Source organism: Littorina saxatilis, linkage group LG5 (assembly GCF_037325665.1).
Source record: "Littorina saxatilis isolate snail1 linkage group LG5, US_GU_Lsax_2.0, whole genome shotgun sequence".
In the NCBI taxonomy this organism is placed as follows: Eukaryota; Metazoa; Mollusca; class Gastropoda; order Littorinimorpha; family Littorinidae; genus Littorina; species Littorina saxatilis.
The window spans coordinates 54888896-54913440 of NC_090249.1; the positions used below are offsets into that span (position 1 = coordinate 54888896).

Consider the following 24545-nt stretch of genomic DNA (forward strand, 5'->3'; position numbering starts at 1 on the left):
ATTTACTCCAGTTTAGTGCTAGGACGCTGAATAGCATCGCCTTGGTAACAAGGGGAGGTCACCCTAAAAAAGAGCTACCTTGACCCCTTATCATGACAAAGTCACGCGTGACTTCCTGACCTTGCCGCCATCTTTGAATCATTCAATCGAAAGCGAACATAGAAAAATTTCCCTCTTTTTTAGGGAAAAAACCCCCATAAAAACCCCAAAAGCGGGGCAGGCGGGCGGGTATCAACTATGTGAGTTGGGTAAGTATATAATCAAATTAAAATTTAGATGAAAATTTTCAATTAAATTACATTCTTATCCCAACTCACATCAAGCAGAATGCTAATGAAGGAGGTGGGGAAACAAAATTCCACTTGTCCAGCCGACAATGGCTGGTAGGGAGCTACTGCCACCATGACGAGTGCTGGCCACATCTCGCAGGTAAAAGTTGATGAAAACACCCTGCGATTTCCAGTAGGCAGCGCCTAAGACCTCTGCCAGCACGCCTGAGCGGAGGACTGCCAGAGAAGTAGCCCAGGCTCTGGCTTCATGAGTTCTTGACAACTTCATAGGAAGGACAGAATGCCCAATCCCAACTTGTCTGTGCCACCACGCATACGCTTGTTAAATAAGCGTAGAGACCCATCTTACCAAAGTGACCCGCGACAAGTCCTTGCTCCTTTCAGTGTCAACTGAGATGAAGAGCAGTTTATGGTCCCTAGACCTAATGGGCGTGGTACGGGATAAGTAGCTGGTAAGAGTACGAACAGGACAATTGACCATATCAGGGTCACCAGACGCAAGAATCCTACTTAAAGGAGGAATGCGAATAACAGAGGAGGACAGACCTTGTTTTTGGTATTGGCAAGGAACTCCGGCCGAAATCTTAAAACAAAAGAGCCATAGCTCTCAAAAGAAATATCCTTAGCCAGGCCTGAAAGAGCGTGCACCTCACCGCCTCCACTGGCAGAGGCTAACAAAACGAGGAACAAGGCTTTACGAGTCAAGTTAGCTAAGCTCGCTGAAGCTAAAGGTTCGAAATCCGAAGAGGCTAGAAACTTGAGTACCAAAAAATAAGTCCCACGCGGGAAGAGGGGACTTAGCCTTCGTAAAACCAATCGCTGCCCCCTTAAGAACACTAGCAATTACACCGCCCAGGTTAATGCTATGCCCTAATTGCTTCAGAGTAGAAGAAATGGCTGAGCGCCTGACTCTCAAAAAAGAAGGAGCCAAGCCCTGAGCAGCCAAACACGAGAGATGATTTGCTACATGCATAGAGCGAGGTGAAGTAGCAGTAACTCCATTCTCCGAGCACCACTTTGTCCAAGCTGACCAGTGTGACGCATAAACAGTGCTGGTCGATTCCCTGTGGGCCTTTTGGACAAAGCCTAAAGTAGCGTCTGAGGAGCCAGAACGGTGCAGCGACCTAGAAAGAAAGGAGGGCCGTCTGCGAGGCGAAGGAGGACGGGGAACCAATGTTGGCTGGGCCACCAAGGGGCCACCAACACCAAGCAAGGCTGTCCCCGCTCCGCCTTCCTGAGAACCTTTCCCAAGAGATGAAACGGGAGGAAAGCGTAGGCTCAGACGCGACCAGTTTACTTCGAGGGCGTCTGTTTCCCTCCCCTCTGGGTCTGGAAAGGGGGAGATAAAGACCTGAAGCCTGCAGGAGAATCTTGTCACAAACAGATCGACTGTAGGCTTGCTGAAATGCCACCCAGACGTTGTAGGACCTGATGAGTCAGAGTCTACTCCGTGTGCATCGTACACTACGGGCGACTGAAGTAGTCCGCAAGAACGTTGAGTATGCCTGGGACGTACTTCGCTGACAACAGAATAAGGTGCTGGCTGCCCCAGGCAAGAATCTGACCTGACCTGACAGAAAGAGCGAGAGACAAAGTGCCTCCCTGTTTGTTGAAATAGGCCGCCATGGTCGTGTTGTCTGTGCGAACCCCAATTTATTCGTTCCTGACCATAGACAGAAACGATTGGAGTCCCAGGAAAACAGCCTCTAACTCTAGGGCATTAATGTGCCCCCCACTCTGCGTCTCGTTCCACAGACCTGACGCAGTGTGAACAGAAAGATGGGCACCCCAGCCCTCCATAGACGCGTCTGTGAACAGAAACTCGTCCGGGGGGGGCAAACGAGATTGGCACTCCCTGTGAAATCCCAGGGAGCAGCCACTGCCTCGTTGTGTGCCGAAACCAGCTTTCAAGAGAGACTACTGTCTCCCAGCCCTGAAGAGAAGGCTTCCACAGCGAACTCAGGGCAGCCTGAAATGGCCGCTTGTGGACTCTGCCTAAGGGCACAAGAGTGGCCATCGATTCCATTTGGCCAAGAAGAGAGGTCGGAACACGTACAGCCGCTCTCTTTATCAAGGACAGAGTACGAAACAGACTTTGCAACCTGTCCACCCTTCTCTGTGAAGGGCGTACCCGCCAATCGACGGTGTATGTCTTTGCGTGTGGAAGAAAAACAACCCCAATGCTAAAAACGTCTGTGCCAAACCTAGGCTTAGCCACATGATGGTGTTTAGTTCTTTCCGTAACCTCTTAGAAAGAAAAGCTGAAACTAAGGAATTCCTGCGAGTCCTTTGTGCTGCGCAGCGAAAGTCGCTGACAGAAGCCACTGCCTCAAGAGGTAGGCTTAGCCGGAAAAGTTCCGACTGAGAGGTTACGAGCAATGGCTCAGTGAGCCTAAAAATTTAGTCAGAATGTGAGCCCATAATTTGGACATGTTCTGGCGACTTGTCAGAAACCAAAGCTTATGACCCTGATGAGAAAGCGCAACTCCGTAAGCCGTAAAAGCCGAGAAAGTTTTAACAGCTTGCCTTGTTTTTCACCACAGAGGCAAAAAACAAAAATTGAGGCCTTAGCAACTTCACCCTAGAAGGTGAAAAATAAGAGGTATGCCGCACCAAAGATGGGCGTACATACCGCGAAGCTGCCTAAGGCAGAGGGTTTAACCCAATGTGTGTTTGCTTAGCTCCGTATCTTGCCTAAATAAAGGCCAAATGTGGCCAGCCGACGCAGATCACAGCTTCTCCCAGAAGATGAACCACAAAAAGCAAAGAGCGGAGTAGATCCGCCTCTTGTTTGCAACCTGAGCCAAGCAATGTGCCAAGAAAAGCGCTGGGAGGCTCCGCTGTTCAAAAGACTTTAGCCAAAGCAGCTAGAAGCGACATGACATCCTTCTCCCGTGCGTCACGACGAAACTCGAAGTTAACAAGAGCAGAGAAGATAGAGCTCTATAAAAAAAAATCTTGCAAAGTTTCCTAAACAGAGGATAACTTGAAAAGATCATGTGCTTATTCCCCCAGAGACAAGAAAGAGGACTCAGTATAACATACTGTTCTACTGTAGCCGTCTTCCCTACCAGAATAGTGACAACTTACTCTACCGCATCGTCACGAAACCTGAATTGGTCTAATGACGACGCGATCAATCTCGACAGAGATCTCTGCAAAGTCTCAGAGAGAGACGATAACTCAAGCAAGCGTAAGCCAGTTACTCCAAAGACAAAAGAGAATTCTCCGAAAACGGGACTACTCTGTCTCTGCTGTATCATCTTGCCTAAGGACTGCAAGTTCCGGAAAAGTGGAACGAGGCAAGGCAAACGAGCCAATCAAATTGACTGAATTATGCAGCAGTGTAAACCTCTTAGCCAAACCAGCAGGCAAAGCTGAGGCTAAAAACAAAGAAGCACGGTAAGGCTGCGCTGAATCAGGAGCCAGACCTTGTGCTGTTAACCACGGTACAGCGTGAAACGCACCGCCGTACTGCCCAGTAGTCAGTAGCATAGACAGCTCAAACGCTACCAACGGGAATTTCCGAAAACGGGAATTTCCGAAAACTGAACTGCTGTTTCCGTCCTTCGCAGAACGGGAATCCCCCAAAGCGGAAGGAGGTTGGGCAACAAGCCTACAAGTGTTGCCGCACCCTCCTCGAACTACCTTGAAGTAACTTCCGCCGCCAAAGCCAGTGCTAGCGGAAGTTCAACCAGTACACGGAAGTTGGCATCTTTGTCAACCTGAACAGAAGCACCAAAATCCGACTCATAATCCCGCACATCCGTGCAACAAGGCAACGAACTTCCGCCCTGACTACAATAGTCAGGCGAAGCGTCACCCAGAAGAGACGACACACGAGGGATGCGATACCCAAGCAGTGTGTCCCTAGGGACTGCTTTCCTGCCCAGAGGGCGGAAGCGGGGAAAGTCACCCCCTCCTCAAAATACCGTGAAGCCACTTCCTCCGCTAAAGCCAGAGCTTGCGGAAGCTTAGTCGGTATGCGGAAGTTGACATCTTCGTCACCCTGGACGGAAGTGCCAAAATCCGACTCGTAGTCCCTCACTTCCGTGAAGTCAGGCAAGACACTTCCGCCGTGACTACCATAGTCCGACGAAGTGTCGCCCGGAAGAGACGCCCACGAGGGATTTTATACCCAAGCGGTACGTCCCTAGGGACTGCTTCCTGCCTGAAAGGCGGAAGCGGGGAAAGCTATGAAAGCTGTGCTGCCGCACCCACTGTTCCTCTAGGGAGTGTAGGAGGACGCACTTCCCCTGTTCGGTCAGAGACCGAACGCGTGTCTGGGCTTTTCCCTCGATCTAGACGTTCACTCAATCGGAACGACGTAGACCTAGGGCCTAAGCTTTCGCGCACACGAACCGGTGTGGCTACTCTCTCCAAACACGCACTTCGTTTTGGCTGGAGAACCCGGTTACTGGCGAAGTATAAATACCTTGATCGTCGTCAGTCCAAGAGGCCTGGGAACGCAGCAGGGAAACACCACGGCTGCCCTCAAACGAGGCGTGAACGTCGGCGGACGTAAAAGTGGAGGAAGGCGGAACACACACCCTGGCAAGGGAACGCACACCTCCCACACCGGAAGGCAAAGACACATCTCAGCCTTGGTAGACGAAAACTCGGCTGAAAGAGAGGATATCTAAGCACTCAAGGAGTGCAAAATAGCATAAACATCCTGCTTCTCGCTAACAGGGCCTGAACCGGACAAGACCGGTGAAGCAGCTGAAGGCAAACTAGGCATAGCCGGAGAATTAGGTAAGTCTATCGCACATCAAACGAGGATTTAGTCAAGGATCTGTGACTTTAATCAAAGCTTAACATGCCGAACTCTACGACTTACGAGAAGGCTTCTTTGTGGGAGAAGGCTCGGCCACCAACTTAGCATTTTTATTCTTTCCTTATCCGACATGGCGAACGGAAAAAATGTAAACAAAGCTAAGTATTCGACCAAACCTAAGTCACAAAACGATAACAAACGACAAAAAAGCTCACCCAAACACACAGTAGGAGCAGAGGGCCGTGTGCAAGTACCAAGGCAGGGTCTGACAAAGGCAGAAGTCAGACAAACCGGCTGAAAGCCGGAGCAAAATCAAAACACGTCTGTAGACACAGATCGCTGGAGAGTGAATGATTCAAAGATGGCGGCAAGGTCAGGAAGTCACGCGTGACTTTGTCATGATAAGGGGTCAAGGTAGCTCTTTTTTAGGGTGACCTCCCCTTGTTACCAAGGCGATGCTATTCAGCGTCCTAGCACTAAACTGGAGTAAATTGCTTGATGTGAGTTGGGATAAGAATGTAATTTAATTCAGTCAAAATATCAATATCATTATCAATACAGAAGGCAGTAATTCCACAATCTGGGCGGGGATATAGCTCAGTTGGTAGCGCGCTGGATTTGTATTCAGTTGGCCGCTGTCAGCGTGAGTTCGATCCCAGGTTCGGCGGAAATTTATTTCAGAGTCAACTTTGTGTGCAGACTCTCTTCGGTGTCCGAACTCCCCCCCCGTGTACACTACATTGGGTGTGCACGTTAAAGATCCCACGATTGACAAAAAGGTCTTTCCTGGCAAAATTGCTTTGGCACAGTTAATAATTGTCTACCTATACCCGTGTGACTTGGAATAATAGGCCGTGAAAGGTAAATATGCGCCGAAATGGCTGCAATTACTGGCCATATAAAATTTCATCTCACACGGCATCACTGCTGAGCGCCTAGAACTTTACCCACGAAATATGCGCGATATAAGCCTCATTGATTGAAGCCTCATTGATTGATTGATTGAGTTCACAGTTCACACACAAAGACTCTTCCACTGATTCATTACCTCGCTAGCATCTTTGCAAGCAAGTTTCATCCATGATTTTAAGATAAGTTCTTTATATGTATCATACCTGTTAGTCTGTCTGTCTTCTTTAAAGATCAGTGGGTCGACGTACTAGTAAATGTAACGTTTTGTTTTGTCAATAATTAAACGTTCCGATAACCTTCAATTCTTGGTTTTTTTTATTCTGATTCTTGATTGTTCAAACCCATGAAGCCGCAGCAGGTCAGCGCTGACCATCAAACATTCTCTCCATTTCTCTTCAATACTGTATCGTACAAACACACACCTATCCTTATAGTTGACCACCAGGTTGTACAGCTTCTTCATCATCTTGGTCGTGCGTGGTGGGTTGGGGGTGGGCTTCTCCACGGGTGGGCGACCACGCTTCTTCTTGGGCTTGGGCGTTTCATTCTTAGGCTCCTCCCGCTCTTTGCGCTTGGTCTTCTTCTTATGCGACTTGGTGATTTCCTCGATCTCGTCCAGATTCCCATCCTCAATGGCCTGTTGGGGTCAAATAAATGGAAATTAATTGGTTCAAACAAAATCTAATTCAAATTATGGAAATTAATTAAATATGGTCGATTCATAAAAGACTAGTCTGCATCAAATGTACAATACAGTGCGAGACAGATCTACAAATTGTATGTTAATAAATGGTTCCTAAATAACAATTAACATGACAATCATTAATTAAATATGCTGGATTCATAAAAGACCTGCGTACAGTCTGCATCAAGTGTACAATGCAGTTAATTGTCAGTGCGAGACAGATCTACAAAATGGATGCTTATAAATGGTTTCTAAAAAAAAGCAATTAACATGACAATCATCGTTTCCTTGCGAGACAGTCAGCACGAAGAAATCTCAGCATTACTATTCTCCTGCACTCAAGCCTATTTTATTGTTTTGCCATATTGAAATAAAAATATAAAGCTCTCCTTCAGCAAATACATATAGGAGAATAAAAGGGGGTGAGCAGAACAACTTGAGAGCAGATAAGGATAGATAAGAAACTATCATAGAAAACTAATGTAAATGTGACATTACTCCAAGTGTCGCAACTCTCTGTTACTGAGACCTGTGAATAACTACCAACTACAAATGATTACTCACTCTGAGCCACTGGTTTTCCGTGAGGGAGTCGGAGTAGTTGACTTCTTTGCGAGCACGAGATCCTCTTCCGAAGATCTTGTCTTCTTCGTCCTCCAACGTCAAACGCTCCACCTGGTGACAAGAAATAATATACGTCATTTGCATTTTGACCAAAATAGAACATCTGTCCCAAATCAAGATAGCCATTGTTCTATGATGTCTGTCGCCATCAGTGTTAAATATCATATAACATGTATGTATCAATCAATTTTAGTTGAAATTCTTCTTACTTCTAATGAAGGAACGCACACACTTTTGTAGGCTCGGCTAGCCACCTAAATGTGAGTTTTAGTTGTCCTCTGACATCACATCTCGAAGAAGGGAAATCTAAAGTTCAATCCATACATAGTGTTATAAAGCCCAGGAGCGGTATTCATACAAAAAAAAGTGTTAGCGGCTAACTGGCTGATAGCTAGAGGCAATGGTGCACAATGCTGTCACAGAAATTCGAAAGGTACATCGCAAACAAATCCAGTGAATCGGATAAACAGGTCCACCCAAAACTTGGTGAGGAAATATTCCCAGAAATATACCCGGAGCTTACCTCATGTTCATCCTTGACAAGCCATGCGGGGAGTTCGTCTTCCTCCATCAGACGAGGCTTGCGGTTCGGGTCTTTAGCCTCTGCACGACGACGCTCAATGTCCATTTTCTGTCAAACGTATTAAAGTAAGAACGGTGAGTTAAACTTACATTGTCCAATTACTGAAGTGTTTCAATTTGTCAAAGCTCCATGACCATCTTGCTGAGTAGGTCAAGTGACGATGGTGTCATGCTGACTGTCCATTACATAATCTCACATGTACATTATGGCGTTATGTCATGAACTCAAACTTCAAGTATCTATTTGAACTTTCCACCTTTCTTTCATTGGTGCAACAAATAAGAGACTCCACTTACAAAGAGTTACACCCATGGACAATTTTCAACAACATCAATTGCGTTGTTTTTTTTAAAGAGTCTGGAAAATGTATGTTGTACATGTATTAGTTTAAATCCAAACATGAGTAAATTGCATATCAACAAAAACAAGATAGCTTCATTCGTTCAGGGACAAAGCCCTTCTTGCCTGCCTGTGCCCTGTTCAGTTCAAATTCACACTGCTGCTCTCAAACAAGTGTGCTGCTCTTCTTTAACCTACAGTAAATACACTCAAAGGAATTCCCTGCCTTAACACGTAAAAAGCTTCGAAACAAGCGCAAAGACACAAAAACGAAGCCATACCTGAAAATATTCAAACTCTTCTTCCGATCGCGCCAACATCTGGTTGATGGTTTCGTCATCTGGAACTTCATCTTCCTCCTGATAGACAACAGAAACATTGGGCTGAGTATTGCAAAGCCTTCATGTATGAAACAGTACACATTAACAGCTACTGTGTTTTCAGCGTATCAATAGGGTCCGATATTTTGATGAGACAAGTATGATGCCAATGAGTCAAAGACGAGTCACATTTTACTTGTTTGATCAAAATAATTGGGCCCTATTGCTACACTCAAAACACAATAGCATTTATATTGCTATTCTGATGTGAAATTCTGTGCTGAAAACATGTTTGTCCGCGACAGCTCCCCACATGGTCCATGCTGGCTGTTGCAGACGACGCTTCAGTGTGCATACCACTTGTGCATGTACTGACGTAAATTACTGAACATTGAAAGGCTCACACAAAATTATGCATGAAGAAGACTGACATAACCGGATGCCATGAATTACGTCAATTTGCCTGGTTTAATATGACGTCACATAGCATGCTTTCATACGTAGCATTCCGGTTGCTGTATTAAGGTTCTAAACAAACTTGTTGTTGCAAATAGTAGAATTGACGAACGGTGACTTCATCTATGATTATTAAACTGGAACCATGTGTAGTTTGTTGTTGTAAATATACTCTCTATCGTTACACTTCCGAATGCCAAAATAGGGCGTTGTGAGACTATCGAATCACAACCCCTGAATCCCTATATCAAAATAGCAATATAATACATCAACATAATGCAAGCAATTCCTTGGAAGAACATCACAGTATAATAAAACATGTGACACCGCATAACAAAGCGACATATTAGATTTGTTTGACAAAAAGAATTTTTAATGTCATGAACAGTGAGCAAAGGATGCTGAGTAACATGCAAAAAACCGATTCATTGTATCTTTCTTACTTTTAAAATTACAAGCTTCTGGGTGCATGGCACCAAGAACGAAGGTTTTGGAGCATTCAACTCAGAATATACGGAAACTGTACACACAGATACAGAGTATCCCATCCTCCTCCCAACCTCCTTTTCTGCTTTTTTTGTGTGTACATTTCACAGTAATAATAACTAAAAGACGAATCACACTATCAAAGGACAGCTTTTTTTCGTACATTTCATATTAATAATAACCGAAAGACTAATCACACTACAGTGGATCACCCCTTTTAAAACTATATTTTTTACAGATTTTTTGTTCATAAACTATATCAAATATCTTCCATTGTAAGACCTGATATTCTCAGATATTTGGACGTCTTAAAAGGGGGGTTCCACTGTATCAAAGGAGAGCTTTTGTTGGTTCATATTCATGATAACTGAAAGACTAATCACACTGAAAGACTAATCACACTATCAAAAGAGATTTTTTGTGTTCATATTCATGATAACTGAAAGACTAATCACACTATCAAAGGAGCTTTTATTGTTCATATTCATGATAACTGAAAGACTAATCACACTACCAAAGGAGAGCTTTTTTGGGTTCATATTCATGATAACTGAAAGACTAATCACACTGAAAGACTAATCACACTATCAAAAGAGATTTTTTTGTTCATATTAATAAAAACTGAAAATCTAATCACACTACCAAAGGAGAGCTTTTTTGGGTTCATATTCATGATAACTGAAAGACTAATCACACTGAAATACTAATCACACTATCAAAAGAGATTTTTTTGGTTCATATTCATGATAACTGAAAGACGAATCACACTATCAAAGGAGCTTTTATTGTTCATATTCATGATAACTGAAAGACTAATCACACTACCAAAGGAAAGATTTTTGGGGTTCATATTCATGATAACTGAAAGACTAATAACACTGAAATACTAATCACACTATCAAAAGAGATTTTTTTTGGTTCATATTCATGATAACTGAAAGACTAATCACACTATCAAAGGAGCTTTTATTGGTTCATATTCATGATAACTGAAAGACTAAACACACTGAAAGACTAATCACACTATCAAAAGAGATTTTTTTGTTCATATTCATGATAACTGAAAGACTAATCACATTGAAATACTAATCACACTATCAAAAGAGATTTTTTTGGTTCATATTCATGATAATTGAAAGACTAATCACACTAGCAAAGGAGCTTTTATTGGTTCATATTCATGATAACTGAAAGACTAATCACACCGAAAGACTAATCACACTATCGAGATTTTTTTGTTCATATTAATAATAACTGAAAATCTAATCACACTACCAAAGGAGAGTTTTTTTGTTCCTATTCATGATAACCGAAAGACTAATCACACTATCAAAGGAGCTTTTATTGTTCATATTCATGATAACTGAAAGACTAATCACACTACCAAAGGAGAGCTTCCTTTGTTCATATTCATGATAACTGAAAGACTAATCACACTACCAAAGGAGAGCTTCCTTTGTTCATATTCATGATAACTGAAAGACTAATCACACCACCAAAGGAGAGCTTCCTTTGTTCATATTCATGATAACTGAAAGACTAATCACACTACCAAAGGAGAGCTTCCTTTGTTCATATTCATGATAACTGAAAGACTAATCACACTACCAAAGGAGAGCTTTTTTTGGTTCATATTCATGATAACTGAAAGACTAATCACACTACCAAAGGAGAGCTATTTTTGTCCACATTAATGAAAACTGAAAGACTAATCACACTACCAAAGAAGAGCTTTTTTTGTCCACATTAATGAAAACTGAAAGACTAATCACACTGAAAGACTAATCACACTACCAAAGGAGAGGAGCAAAATTCTCACCTCTTCTTCAGCATCTTCTTGCAGGAGAATGTTCTTCAAAAACTGTTGCCGCTCAGTGTTGGTGGACTTGTTGTCAAACATGCCAGCTTGGATTACTTTTTCGTCCACGTTCAGCTTGTAGCGTGCTGCCGCCTGGATACGTTCTTCCACGCTGTTGACCGTCATCAGACGGAGCACGCGCACCTCGTTCTTCTGGCCGATTCGATGAGCACGATCCTGGGCTTGCAAGTCCTGTGGAGAGGTAAGAGTAAGTGAATTACTGGTAACGGCGGGGTAAAAACGGCCATACACGTAAAAATTCACTCATGCAAAAACATGAGTGAACGTGAGTTTCAGCCCATGAACGAAGAAGAAGTCAGCTACTGGTGAGCAAAGTCAATGCAATGGAGGTCAGAGTAAACCTGGGGAGAATTTTTTCTTTCTTTTACTTTGAAAAAGGATAAGTTTATGATTTGCCTGTTTAAAGAAAAGTCAATGCAATGGAGATTGTCAAGAGTTGAGTTAAGGAGATTGTTCTTTCCTGTTTTAGCTTCAAAATTTAAAGCACCGCTCCACAAATTGACATAAGCTCAGATGGTAGAGCACTGGACTTGTGATCGGAAGGTCGCAGGTTCGAATTCGGGCCGGGACGGACACGGGTCAACTTTATGTGCAGACCCAGAGACGGAAGCCATGTCCCACCCCCGTGTCATCACAATGGCACGTAAAAGACCTTGGTCATTCTGCCATAAGTGCAGGTGGCTGAATACACCTAAACACGCAGACACCTGGGTAGCGCGACTCCGTTGCTGCTAGCTTTCCACTGGGAGGAAGCGACCCGAATTTCCCAGCGATGGGACAATAAAGTAATGAAAGTGAAAGTGAAAGTGAAATAATAAATCAAAGCGTACAGAAGTTTAGACACGGAAGATGGAGCCAAGAAGTTTCTGAATAGAAATTGTATCCCTTCTCGATGGAATTAGTGGCTATATACACCGTCACAAACCAACACACATGTACAAACACAAACATCCACACACACACACATACATCCACACTCTTTATTAACAGATTTAAGCTCTTGCTTGTATTCAACATTTACTGTAAGACAACAACCTTCAGCAAAGTTTGTTCTCAGTACTGTTATAAGTAATCCTGCATCTGACTAAAAAAAAACAAAAAAAGAGATAGTTTTGAAACTGTTCCTCCAAACACACCAACTCACCGCCACACACGATTCCACCCTCCCTTTACCCACCTGATGAGGGTTCCAATCCGAGTCAAAGATGACGACAGTGTCTGCCGTCTGCAAGTTGAGACCCAAGCCTCCAGCACGGGTGGAGAGGAGGAAGAGGAAGTACGGGGAATCCTTCCTGTTGAACATTTCCAGCAACTGCCCACGATCCTCCGACTTGGTCATGCCGTCCAGACGCAGGTAGCGGATATCTGCGTCACAAGAAAAACAATCGCTTGTGTGATAGACTCCTCTTTGCAAATCTAATCAACACTCTGGTAGTCTAGTATTCATTTTCTGTGTAGATTACTTCAGTCCCATCTTCTGCTCTTCAGTGCTCCATATACAGAAAACCCCAACATTTTCAATGAACATTATGACTATTAAAGAAGAGAATTGTTCAGACTCGGCCCAATCCTCTCCCAACACTACTCGCCGACGGGCACAATGGCTTAGTGGTTAAGACGTCAGCTTTCAGTGCAGAAGGCTCAGGGTCCCAGCTGCGCCTGGTAGATTAAGGGTGGAGATTTTTGCGGTCTCCCAAGTCAACTCATGTGCAGACCTGCTAGAGCCTTATTCCCCTACATGTGTTCGTGCAGGCTCATGACCAAGTACACACGGTAAAGATGCTGTAATCCATGTCAGACTTCAGTGGGTTATAGAAACACGAAAACACCCTGCACGCATCCCCCGTAAACGGAGTATGGCTGCCTTAAAAGGGCAAGGTAATAACGAACATAAACGTAAAAACCCACTCATGCCAAAAAACAAGCGTACGTGGGAGTTGCATGCCATTAACGCAAAAGAAGATTAAGAAAAAGACTGACTTTTGTAGACAAGGTAGTCCTCCATGATTGACATAAGGGAGGTCATCTGACAGAAGACCAGACACTTGTGGTTCCTGGACTGCAGCTTGGGTAAGATGCGGTCCATCAGCTCAAACTTGCCCGACGATCGGTACAGCTCAGGGCTTTGAGGTAAGAAAACACACATTGTCAGTTAAAAGCTCAAGTCTTCAGGTGAGAAAACACACATTGAAAATGTTATAGACACATTTTCAGTTTACAGCTCAGACCTTCACGTTCGAAAACACACATTGTCAGTTGAAAGCTCAAGTTTATAGCTCAGGCATTCAGGTGAGAAAACACAGACTGTGAGCTGAGAGCTCAAGTTTATAGCTCAGACTATTACAAGAATACAACACAGTATGGTCTTAAGAAATGTCCCTGAATCAGACAAGAGGGCTGGGGAGTACAGCCCAACCTGCCCTGGTGACCACCTGCCTACAACAACCACTTTTGGTCAGTCTCTTGGTGGTGGTCACAGACAGGTTGACTGCATAATGAAATGACGTCGAGTCCAACTCACCCCTGGACCACACCTCCGGACAGGCCGGCGTGTTCGGCAAAGGCCTCCTCAATGTGGTTGAACATGAAGGGATGGTTGCAGATTTTACGTAGCTGCATGATGGTGTTCATCAGTGTCTTCGTTCCACCCTTGCCCTGTTCAAACATACAGCAAAGTCAAATAAAACTCTATGCTCTACCGTCAGTAACATGGTATGGATGATCACACTGCCCATAGCAATTACAAGTACAGGTGAACAAATAAAGACACAAGCAGAAGAATTCACATGCAGTTAAGTAAGATGATACAAAATAATAAATAGCGCAAGTCCCGATAACAAGCTCAAGCGCTTCACAATTCCCATATTAGAAACAAAAACCACACACTCACACACGCACGCACACACACACACATGAACTTAGAACAGAAAAGCAAACCAAACTAACACTAGTAAAATAGCAATGAGACCAAGCACAAAGTCAGCAACAACCAAAATCCTTTAAGAAAAAGCTTGCATGCGTACAAGACAGTTGCCACCGAACACACAGAGCGTCAATCAAACAAAACATTCCACTGTACCTTCTTGTCCTTCTCAGACCCGTCAGTGAGCAGCACTCCCTTGCTCTGCATGTGGTTGTAGATGAAGCGCTGGAGAGCTGACATGTCGCACTTGATCACGTACTCAATCTGTACAGAAGACCACACACATTTCATTCATGTTGCAGCTGTCAAATGGTACTGTGCAGCGATGTCATGTTTTTTCTTAAACGTACAGGTGACATTAAAAACCCTACACTTGCATCCATACAGACACAAACATGGAGATCAATGTTAAAAAGAAAGAACAGAATAACAGTTAAAAAAAACTCTGCTGTGGAGTCCAATAGTTTATACATGCACAAATGTAGACCAAACATTTTTTTTTTAATTTACCAGCAATTTCCTTCGAGTCTGGTATTTTATATTTGCACAAATGTAGATCTCCAAAACAAAACGATTCCATTTACAGCACTCCAAAACAATGTAGTTCCTTAACAGCAATGTCCAAACACATTCATAACTGTCTCACTGGTGACATTTTTTTATATTTTTATAACAGCAGCGAATCTGACCTTGTCTGGCAGCTGAGACTCCACTTCCTTCTTCAGACGACGCAGCAGGAAGGGACGCAGAACCTTGTGCAAACGTCGGATGATCAGCAGCGTCTCTTCTTGGTTCAGTTCCACCTGCACAAGTCACCAAATCACAGTGTTATTTCCAGAAATTGTAAAACACGTGGATGGGAGCACAAGTTTCCGACACTCCACTCGCTAGCAATTGGCCCCTCCAATGTTGGCAGAGGTTTTGCAAGAAAAGGTCACTCTCCCACAACACATACAAACCCGACGGAGTTATTTTCGAAATTCGTCCATTTCAACAACTTTACCTGTTGCCCCATCTTTACACGGTGGTTGCACATACAATTTCACAGCCTAGTTATTTATAAGTAACCATCTTCAGTCGATGCTATCTCTAGTATCACAAAGGAAGAGAAGATTTTCATCAAACCACACCATCCATCAGAATATGCACACAAACATGCAGATGTCAACAGGGATCGCGTTTACGCATGATTTTTGCGTATTTGACGCATTTTAAAAGTCGCTGACGCGTTTTTTCCGCCGCGCCGCGTAAGCCATACGCAAAAATATTGTAACTTTTTTTTGTCTTCACGCAGCGCTTTTGCTCTGACTTAATAATCACCCGATCCTGAAACTGACTATAGGGCTCGAGAAGTGACGACACACATGAAATCTGCGCGTCAAAACTAAAGTCCGTTTCTTTTTGCATCGAAGTATCGCAAACGAACGTAACGAGGGTATTACCAGATAATGTCTTGTCGGATAATGAAACAGACATTAGCTGCTCTCCCATCTCGCGCTTCCAAAAGGCGGAAAGTGTGTCTAGTCGTATTAGAGCGGGAAACAAACTCGCAAGGCCCGAAGGTTGGAGACAGCAAGGGTGTTATTCGACAGGCGTGCGCGGAGTTCGACAGGAAAACTCGCCGTATTTAGGTAAGGAGTGTCTTTAAGTCTTTCGTGCGTGTTTTGTTTGTGTCTGTACGTGTTTTCGTAGTACGCAAAAATATTGGTCCGTGACGCGTTTTTTTCGTTTCGTTGCGTATGACTTACGCGTTTTTTAAAAAGCTAGCGGGATCCCTGTGTCAATAATTGGAATGCCTGGTAAAAATCCCTGTAATTCCCTTCTTATATAAAAACACCAATAACTGTTACAAAGAAAGTAAAAAAACCTCTGCTGCCTCCAGTTTCACTTTTCAAGGCATCCGCAGGGCAACCATAACAACGTCCATGGCAATACTCACAACTCTCACATGACACTGATCAAGATCATACACACATACCTTTTCTCCCGTCATGGCGAAGGGAGCGTTGAACCATTGTTCAAAGGTTGTGCAGGACTTGAAGATTGACGGCAGCAGGAAGTTCAGGAGGGCCCACAATTCTGGCAGTTTGTTCTGTGCAGAAAAATTTCTATCTTGTAGAATACAGGGAAACTTTAGTCTTGAAAGAAAAGCAAAGCTATATAGTGGAATCTTTTGTGAAACTGATTATTCAACCTGTTACAATTTAACCTTATCAGCTCTAACAATCAAACCACGAAGCAAACTGAGCGAATACAAGAACAACACACCAGGCAGTAATAATAACAAACAGGCTAGTTAGAAAAGTCAGTAAAAATGAGGGATACATGAAAATTAAAAGCTCAGGCGAGTCAAAAAGAAAGGGCAATTGGAAGGAAAGAAGGAAAGAAAGAAAGAAAGACGGACACAAAGAAAGAACGAAAGAAAGAAAAAAGAAAGATGAATAAAAAAACAGAAAGAAAGAAAAAAGAAAGACGAACAAAAAGACAGAAAGAAAGAAAGAAAGAAATAAAGAAAGAAATAAAGACAGAAAGAAAGAGAGAAAGAAAGAAAGAATGAAGAAAAGATGTGCTCTCATGTGTTTCAGCTCTGTCATTGCTGTGACTTATCAGTGACAATGCTTTAGAATGTGTCATTATAAATCTGTGCTTGCCTGAAGAAAAAATTGTTGAAGAAAAAAAGAAAAGAAAAGCTGTGCTCACCTGCAGAGGGGTGCCAGTAAGCAGAAGGCGGTTGGGGGCGATGTAGTATGTGTTGAGAATCTGCGTCAGCTTACAGTGGTGGTTCTTCATACGATGACCCTCGTCAATGATCATGTACTTCCAACGCAGCTGAGGGAAAAGGAAATACAAACATAAATTCAGTACAGCATAGTTAGTATACACCTAATAAAGAGGGGGAAAAACTAGCGAGACAGAACAGCCCATTATTTTTCGGTTTTTTGTTGTTCAATTACACTGTGCTCAATCCAATTCCTCCAAATCTTAGTAAGAAAATACCCCCTGGGCTCCAAGTTTCTCAGCTGAAGTCAAACACACCATCTACTCGAAGCAATATTTCAAGCTATCCAAAATTTGCAATAAGTCAGTGATTACATGAGAATGTTTAAGAAAAGATCCCCCCCAAAAAACGAAGTTCTCACAAACATTATCTTAGATAGAAACAAGAAGGGCAAAGCCCATACGACTCACATGCTTGACCTTGACCTTTACAGCAATGACATCATACACTAAGAACTGCTTTACACATTTTCCTACCAAAATACATGTACCCAAGGCAGTGATGTACATTTTTCTAGCAGCCTTTAGGACAATTGTCCTGAAGACTAAAAATCAATAGGACACAGTGTCCTGAGATTGCAATTTCAATAGGACAAAAACACGACTCGTAAAACCGCATTTAAAAAGATTTTTCAGTTTAAATTCTCGGTTGACGTTGTTGTTGGTTCAGCTGAAGCCACAGTGGCTGGCGAACGCAGCATGGACATCAATGTCTGCTGATTTGTATCTGCTTTGAGCTTTTTTTTCGGACCCATGTCGTTTCTCTTTCGTTTTATTTTCGTTCGAACGCACAACGGTTTTTCCGGATATTATGACGAAAAGTAATGCCTTGCGCATGTGCGAACATGCACGGGTGGTTCCCATTGGTTTAAACGATTTATTGCTGAGCCAATGAATGCACTCGAGGCACCATATGGGTTCGGTTTTCTTTTTTTCTTCTTGATCCAACTTGAGGATAAATTAATTCAAAGAATCAGATCCCATATGGTGCCTCGTTCACTCAACAAACTGGTCACACGCAGTGCATACTTTCGCTTGGCAAAACCGAAACCAGCTTTCCTCACGCAGTGTTTACTTTCGCTTGCCAAAACCGAAACAAGCTTTTCTCTTGAAAATTAAACAGTCCGCATGTCCGCTTCATTGTCAAAAACGATCGGACCCTTGACCACTTCTTCTGTAGGTTAATCGGACCTGTGTCCTGCTGGGGTTAAAGCTATAGGTCATGGGGAAATTGGATCGGTCAGAGACCGGAGACCGACTAAAATGTACATCACTGCCAAGGTCAAGGTCATCCAAGGTCATGCAACACAAAGCTGTTAATTCAAGACATAGGAAGTACAATGGTGCTCATTGGCTCTTTCTACCATGAGATATGGTCACTTTTAGTGGTTCACTACCTTATTTTGGTCACATTTCATAAGGGTCAAAGTGACCTTGACCTTGATCATATGTGACCAAATGTGTCTCATGATGAAAGCATAACATGTGCCCCACATAATTTTTAAGTTTGAAACAGTTATCTTCCATAGTTCAGGGTCAAGGTCACTTCAAAATATGTATACAATCCAACTTCGAAGAGCTCCTGTGACCTTGACCTTGAAGCAAGGTAAACCAAACTGGTATCAAAAGATGGGGCTTACTTTGCCCTATATATCATATATAGGTGAGGTATTGAATCTCAAAAACTTCAGAGAAAATGGGAAAAATGTGAAAAATAACTGTTTTTCAGGCAACATTTATGGCCCCTGCGACCTTGACCTTGAAGCAAGGTCAAGATGCTATGTATGTTTTTTGGGGCCTTGTCATCATACACCATCTTGCCAAATTTGGTACTGATAGACTGAATAGTGTCCAAGAAATATCCAACGTTAAAGTTTTCCGGACGGACGGACGGACGGACGGACGGACGGACGACTCGGGTGAGTACATAGACTCACTTTTGCTTCGCATGTGAGTCAAAAAAACCACAAAAAACAAAAAACAAGCAACACACAAGTAAATGGATAAAAATACAAATAAAATAAAAGAAAGTCACAACCCAAGAGAAATATCCAAACACATCTGTACCTTGGCCAGAATATTCTTGTCCTTGATGATGTACTCGTAGGTCGTAAGCAGGACGTTGAAGCGAGAGGTCCTCAGCTGTGGAGCCAAGCCGCGGCGTACAGCCGGCGATCCTTTGTACGGGATCTTCACCACCGAGGGCGCCCACTTGTCAAACTCCAGCATCCAGTTGGATAAAGTACTGTGTAACAGGAGAGAGAAAAATTGGTGATGCGGTGTTCCATGGTATTTTAGTACAGTGCCCCCCCCCCCCCCCATCCCTTCCTTTCTTTGGAGGTCTTAAAACAGGGGGGGGGGGGGGGGGGTGTTGAAAAAAGGGGGGTTCTGCTGCAGTATCTATTTCTGTTTCCAAAGATCCAGACCCTAAGAAACTCTTTTTCTGGAAATAACAAAATTCAAAACAAATTTAATGAAAACCGTTTTCTGATTTTATGGGTGTTTTTGTTATATTTTTTCAAGATGCATGAAAGCAGCAAGAGAGTGGTGCGATACGTTTTGTATGGGCAAAAGTCAACCTTGTGAGGGAAAAGATACACCTCAAAGACTACAATACTGTCTGCAAAGCTTCAGGAAATGGATTGTTTCGTGACAATTCAATGCTATCGCTCAGTCATGTACAGACATTTATCAAGACTGTGATCCCTTCTCCCTCCTGTATAGGAGAGAACTAATTTTCTTCATCACAATACTTCTGCAATTTGAATGATTCCAACCATGGAAGCATGACCATACAATCATGTATTTGCTTTTCTTGAATTTGTTTCATGTGCTTGCAGGTATCTTGTAAATGCACACAATGACAAAGGAAAAACTTACGACAGTGGCACAATGATGAGGAAGGGTCCGTTAACTCTCTTTTTCTCCATGAGGTAGGTGATCAGGCCGATGGTCTGGATAGTTTTTCCCAGTCCCATCTCATCGGCCAGGATCCCGTTCAAGTTGTTGTTGAACAGAGACACCATCCATTCTAAGCCCTTCACCTGGGAAAAAAATACAGAGTTTTTATTATTTGTATGATAGAATTGATCTGAGCCAATTTTGTGTGACAGACCCCTTACCAACTTCAAAATACCGGCACGGTTGGCCTAGTGGTAAGGCGTCCGCCCCGTGATCGGGAGGTCGTGGGTTCGAACCCCGGCCGGGTCATACCTGGGACGATAAAATTGGCAATCTAGTGGCTGCTCCGCCTGGCGTCCAGCATTATGGGGTTGGTGCTAGGACTGGTTGGTCCGGTGTCAGAATAATGTGACTGGGTGAGACATGAAGCCTGTGCTGCGACTTCTGTCTTGTGTGTGGTGGCGCACGTTAAATGTCAAAGCAGCACCGCCCTGATATGGCCCTTCGTGGTCGGCTGGGCGTTAAGCAAACAAACAAACTTCAAAATACTGTAAAAAAAAAAATAAATCACTGAACATTCCAAACACACATATTCCCCCTTGTTCTCCTGTGCAAAACTTTGATGAGCTGGTTCTTTATTGCTCTTTGTGACTAAGGAATGGCAAGAAATTCTAAGCCAGCACAAGAATGATGGCAGTTGGTGACAAGAGGCTGTCGGTATCCACTACAGAATACAAATGTGATGTGCTAAAAAAACACACCACCCAATATTTCCATAAAATATTTGATGTAGGCAAATGTTATTGGATACATTTTTGGATAACCAGAAGCATTTGCTCACACTGTCAATTTCAGCAAATATTTTGGGCATCAACAATCGCAAATTGCACTTACTGAAGCAAAAGAAAACGCAGATTTCAACCAATCCCAGTTGGACATTTTCTACCAGCCCAGGTCCCCAAAACCTTTGCGATGGAAAAAGGAAACTGACCTGGTATTCCTTGAGCTGTCCGTTGACCAGAATAGAAGCCTGCTCAGTGATTGTCTCACTGACAGTGTGAGCCAGTGAGTAGTAGTTGGCGTTAGAGCCTTCCGCATTGTACTCGTCATCATCTCCAACACGCCCAGGCCTGCACAAAAAGCGTCAAGATGTACACAGCATTCAAACATTATATATCATATGAAATGCACAAAACAAACATTATACGTCATATGAAATGCACAAAACAAACATTATACGTCATATGAAATGCACTAAACAAACATTATACGTCATATGAAATGCACAAAACAAACATTATACGTCATATGAAATGCACAAAACAAACATTATACGTCATATGAAATGCACAAAACAAACATTATACGTCATATGAAAGGCACAAAACAAACATTGTACGTCATATGAAATGCACAAAACAAACATTATACGTCATATGAAATGCACAAAACAAACATTATACGTCATATGAAATGCACAAAACAAACATTATACGTCATATGAAATGCACAAAACAAACATTATACGTCATATGAAAGGCACAAAACAAACATTATACGTCATATGAAATGCACAAAACAAACATTATACGTCATATGAAATGCACAAAACAAAAATTAATGAAAATCAGGTCTGAAAAGGGACGGAGTCTTAAGATAAGGGAACAGTACAGCAATTATGACCAGAAAATCTCAAAATCGGAGAGTCTTAAAAAGGAGGTTGTATTATTTAGTTCCCAGTCTGCGGACTAAACAGGCCCATCCTAATCTCGATTCCCAGTCTACCGGAATCCATTCAGTCAAATATTGACTAAACGAAAAAAATGAAATGAGCAACACAAATAGCAATAAAATCAAGAAAACATGGTTGACTTACTCAACTCCTCGGCTGGCGTCATCATCCTCGACACGAGTTGCATGTGATGGTCCTGCTTGCTGAGAGTTTTCATCCTCTTCTTCCTCCTGAAAAGGTCAAACGTAACATAAAATTCAACACGGCACATAAAATCGAAAATTTCAATAATAAATTTTCATTTGATTAATATACTTACCCAATTCTCATAGTTCCATTGACTTCAAATCTCACATGCTAGATGTTGAAACACTACTCAAATTACGTGCCCTTGAAAGGGGGATAACCAAGCTAAATAAACAGACACCATAGCCGTTGCTATGCCCTGAACCCACTTGGTTACCCATAACCCCCAGCGCACCACGTGACAATAGAGTTTGCCTGAGAATGTTGGGCTGGGTGGATGGCAAGTTATCTGATACAGAGGAAACGAAAAGTGGCAAGCCATAGAAGAATACTTACTTCCTCGCTGCCGTCTTCGTCATCCTCCTCTTCGTCGTCCTTGTTCGCAATTTGCCACCTGAAAAGCACAGAGTGAAGTTCAACCCATGATGATGACATGAAACTCACAGGTTATCAATATTAACACACACACACACACACACACTCAATAATTCCTGTTGTGTGCAGTTAAAATTGTACCCTTCGTGCTCATAAAGAGTCTTGCTTTCAACCAAACGTCTACAGCTTTTTCATGTAGCTTTTTCATGTATGAAATCTGATCACATTTGTGGGTTTTTTATTTTCAAATTTGTTCTCAGAAATCCATGCATTAGTCAAAAAGCAGGAGCCCTGCAACTTTAAATTCTCCTTGGAATAAAGCCACAACCGAGAGAATGCTAGCTACAGTAGACACTCACTGTGGGTTTTCCTCCATCCAAGTTTCCAGCTGACTGGCCAAGGGTGCATCCTCTCCAGAAAGAATCTGCCCCGTCTCCATATTGATCACCTTCACGTGCATCTGACTCTGGCTGGTTTCATCCTGTCAACGTAGTAAGCAAACAAGGTCAAGGTGGAGTTCCATTTATGTCGTGCTAACAGTGGGAGACCTCGTTTAAAGGAAAAACAACACCAACAACGCTGACGCTGTGTTCCAAGAAATACATGTTTCGACAAAGCTTGAAGGTGTGCAAGTTTTTAATCATTGCTCTTGAAAATATTTTTTGTCAAGACGTCAGGTTTGTCGCCAAAGCAGTGCCCTTGCTTTCCGCCTACATTAAGTGAAAAGGGCACATTAAGGGCAGGTGGGCCAGTGCAAAATTGACCAAATCGTTCAAAACACTGTTTTGGGTATTTTAGCAGATTATGTTTCCATAACATACCTATCATCCATGTGTGTCGGTGTTTTTGTCAAAAGTGTCCTATTTATCTGTCAATAAAGACAAAATGTGAACATGTGTGGCATTGATTGTCTTCTGTAGTCGATATTCCCCCGCCAAAAAATGTCATTTCAAAGGCTAGTTACGGCTTTGTCCTCAGCAAAACAGTGCATTCACGACATACGAAACTGCGCAGCAGCTCTTGACCTATAACATGACATCAGTGTTTTGATGAATGTTCCATTCACTCAGCCACTTGTCCGTTGCAAAGGCAGCAATCGTAATCGAACGGAAATGTCCTTATTTGGAAGGTACTCGACATCCATTGGTTCGTTTCATAAACCGAAATCGGGAACCAGTTTACTTTGTGAGTGCGCATGCTCAGCTTACGAATTTTGCATACGGAAACTACCGAAGAGACTCTCGGCCATGACGGGAACACCCGAAGTTCACTCGGTTTTACAACATCCTGGTTACACATCAAACGATCGGTGACAACCGAAAGCGAATTTTTCCTTGAGAAACAACCTTTGATACGATAACAATGGCTCGAAATAAGAAAGAGGACAATGTCTTTATTAGTTCGGTTAGCAACAACAAGTAGTTCCGCTGGTACTAGGCCAAAGTTTGGATTCTGTCGGTGTTTCCGATACAGAGGAAAGCTTTGATCTCCACGCAGATCCACAGGTCGCCATTTCCGAACACGCCATGCAGCACACTTTTTACGTCTCGGCACTGGCTTGCTTTGCGCTGAATTTGAGTCAGTTTCTGTGCAGTATCTCCTCGACAAGCAAGTTGAGCATTTGCTACGCAAAAAAAACAAAAACAGGAGAAAGTATCCAACATCAGTCAGATTATCGGTAATGTTTGCTGGGCCTGCCATTTCCCGAACGAAACTGGATCAGCAACTGTTTGTATCAATCTGCACTTTCGTAAATTCCGTCACTGTCTTGACGAACTGTGTCATTTTCTTCACCGCGATACACAGTTCATTGCGAAGAGCTTCCTCAGTAAATCGTTCAGATTCCACGTACGATTTGTTGTCAAAAAACAACTCAAACGAAAGTTTCAAACTCATCATCCTCCATCTTGCTTGTCGAAGCACCAAAGTACTGTATCGATGTAAAAACAAAAGCAGAAAACTTCGAGGAAACCAACAAATCGACGAGATAACGGAAGGAAATAAGTCTCGTTCTGGCTCAAGTAAGTTACCGTTAAAAATACCGTTATTCTCGCATGCAAATACAAACGAGAATCGGGTCATTGATACACGTTTAGCGCTGGGGCAGTATCCCCATGCTGGTTGACAGAGGGAAAGAAGGGATGGACGCATAAATTCTCTGCTGACGTGCTAAAGGCTAAGTAGTTTGCAATTCAAATAAACTAAGCTGTTCATTCATAACACAGTTTTGTCCTTGTGT

At 42.9% G+C, this 24545-nt stretch overlaps 1 protein-coding gene across 1 annotated transcript in view; it reads right to left on the reverse strand.

Moving 5' to 3' along the window:
- LOC138967459 (probable global transcription activator SNF2L2) overlaps nt 1-24545 on the reverse strand; it is a 70066-nt gene that overhangs the window by 23328 nt on the left and 22193 nt on the right. Inside the window, exons 11-28 of the mRNA XM_070340009.1 lie at nt 22666-22787; nt 22268-22325; nt 21830-21915; nt 20945-21083; nt 19933-20096; nt 19120-19297; nt 16975-17103; nt 16253-16366; nt 14964-15077; nt 14431-14538; nt 13873-14006; nt 13332-13474; nt 12529-12716; nt 11292-11522; nt 8492-8569; nt 7812-7919; nt 7229-7339; nt 6402-6616 (exon numbers count right to left, since the gene is read on the reverse strand). Of these exons, the coding sequence (XP_070196110.1) occupies nt 6402-6616; nt 7229-7339; nt 7812-7919; nt 8492-8569; nt 11292-11522; nt 12529-12716; nt 13332-13474; nt 13873-14006; nt 14431-14538; nt 14964-15077; nt 16253-16366; nt 16975-17103; nt 19120-19297; nt 19933-20096; nt 20945-21083; nt 21830-21915; nt 22268-22325; nt 22666-22787 (2420 nt within the window). The remainder of the gene's footprint in view (nt 1-6401; nt 6617-7228; nt 7340-7811; nt 7920-8491; nt 8570-11291; nt 11523-12528; nt 12717-13331; nt 13475-13872; nt 14007-14430; nt 14539-14963; nt 15078-16252; nt 16367-16974; nt 17104-19119; nt 19298-19932; nt 20097-20944; nt 21084-21829; nt 21916-22267; nt 22326-22665; nt 22788-24545) is intronic.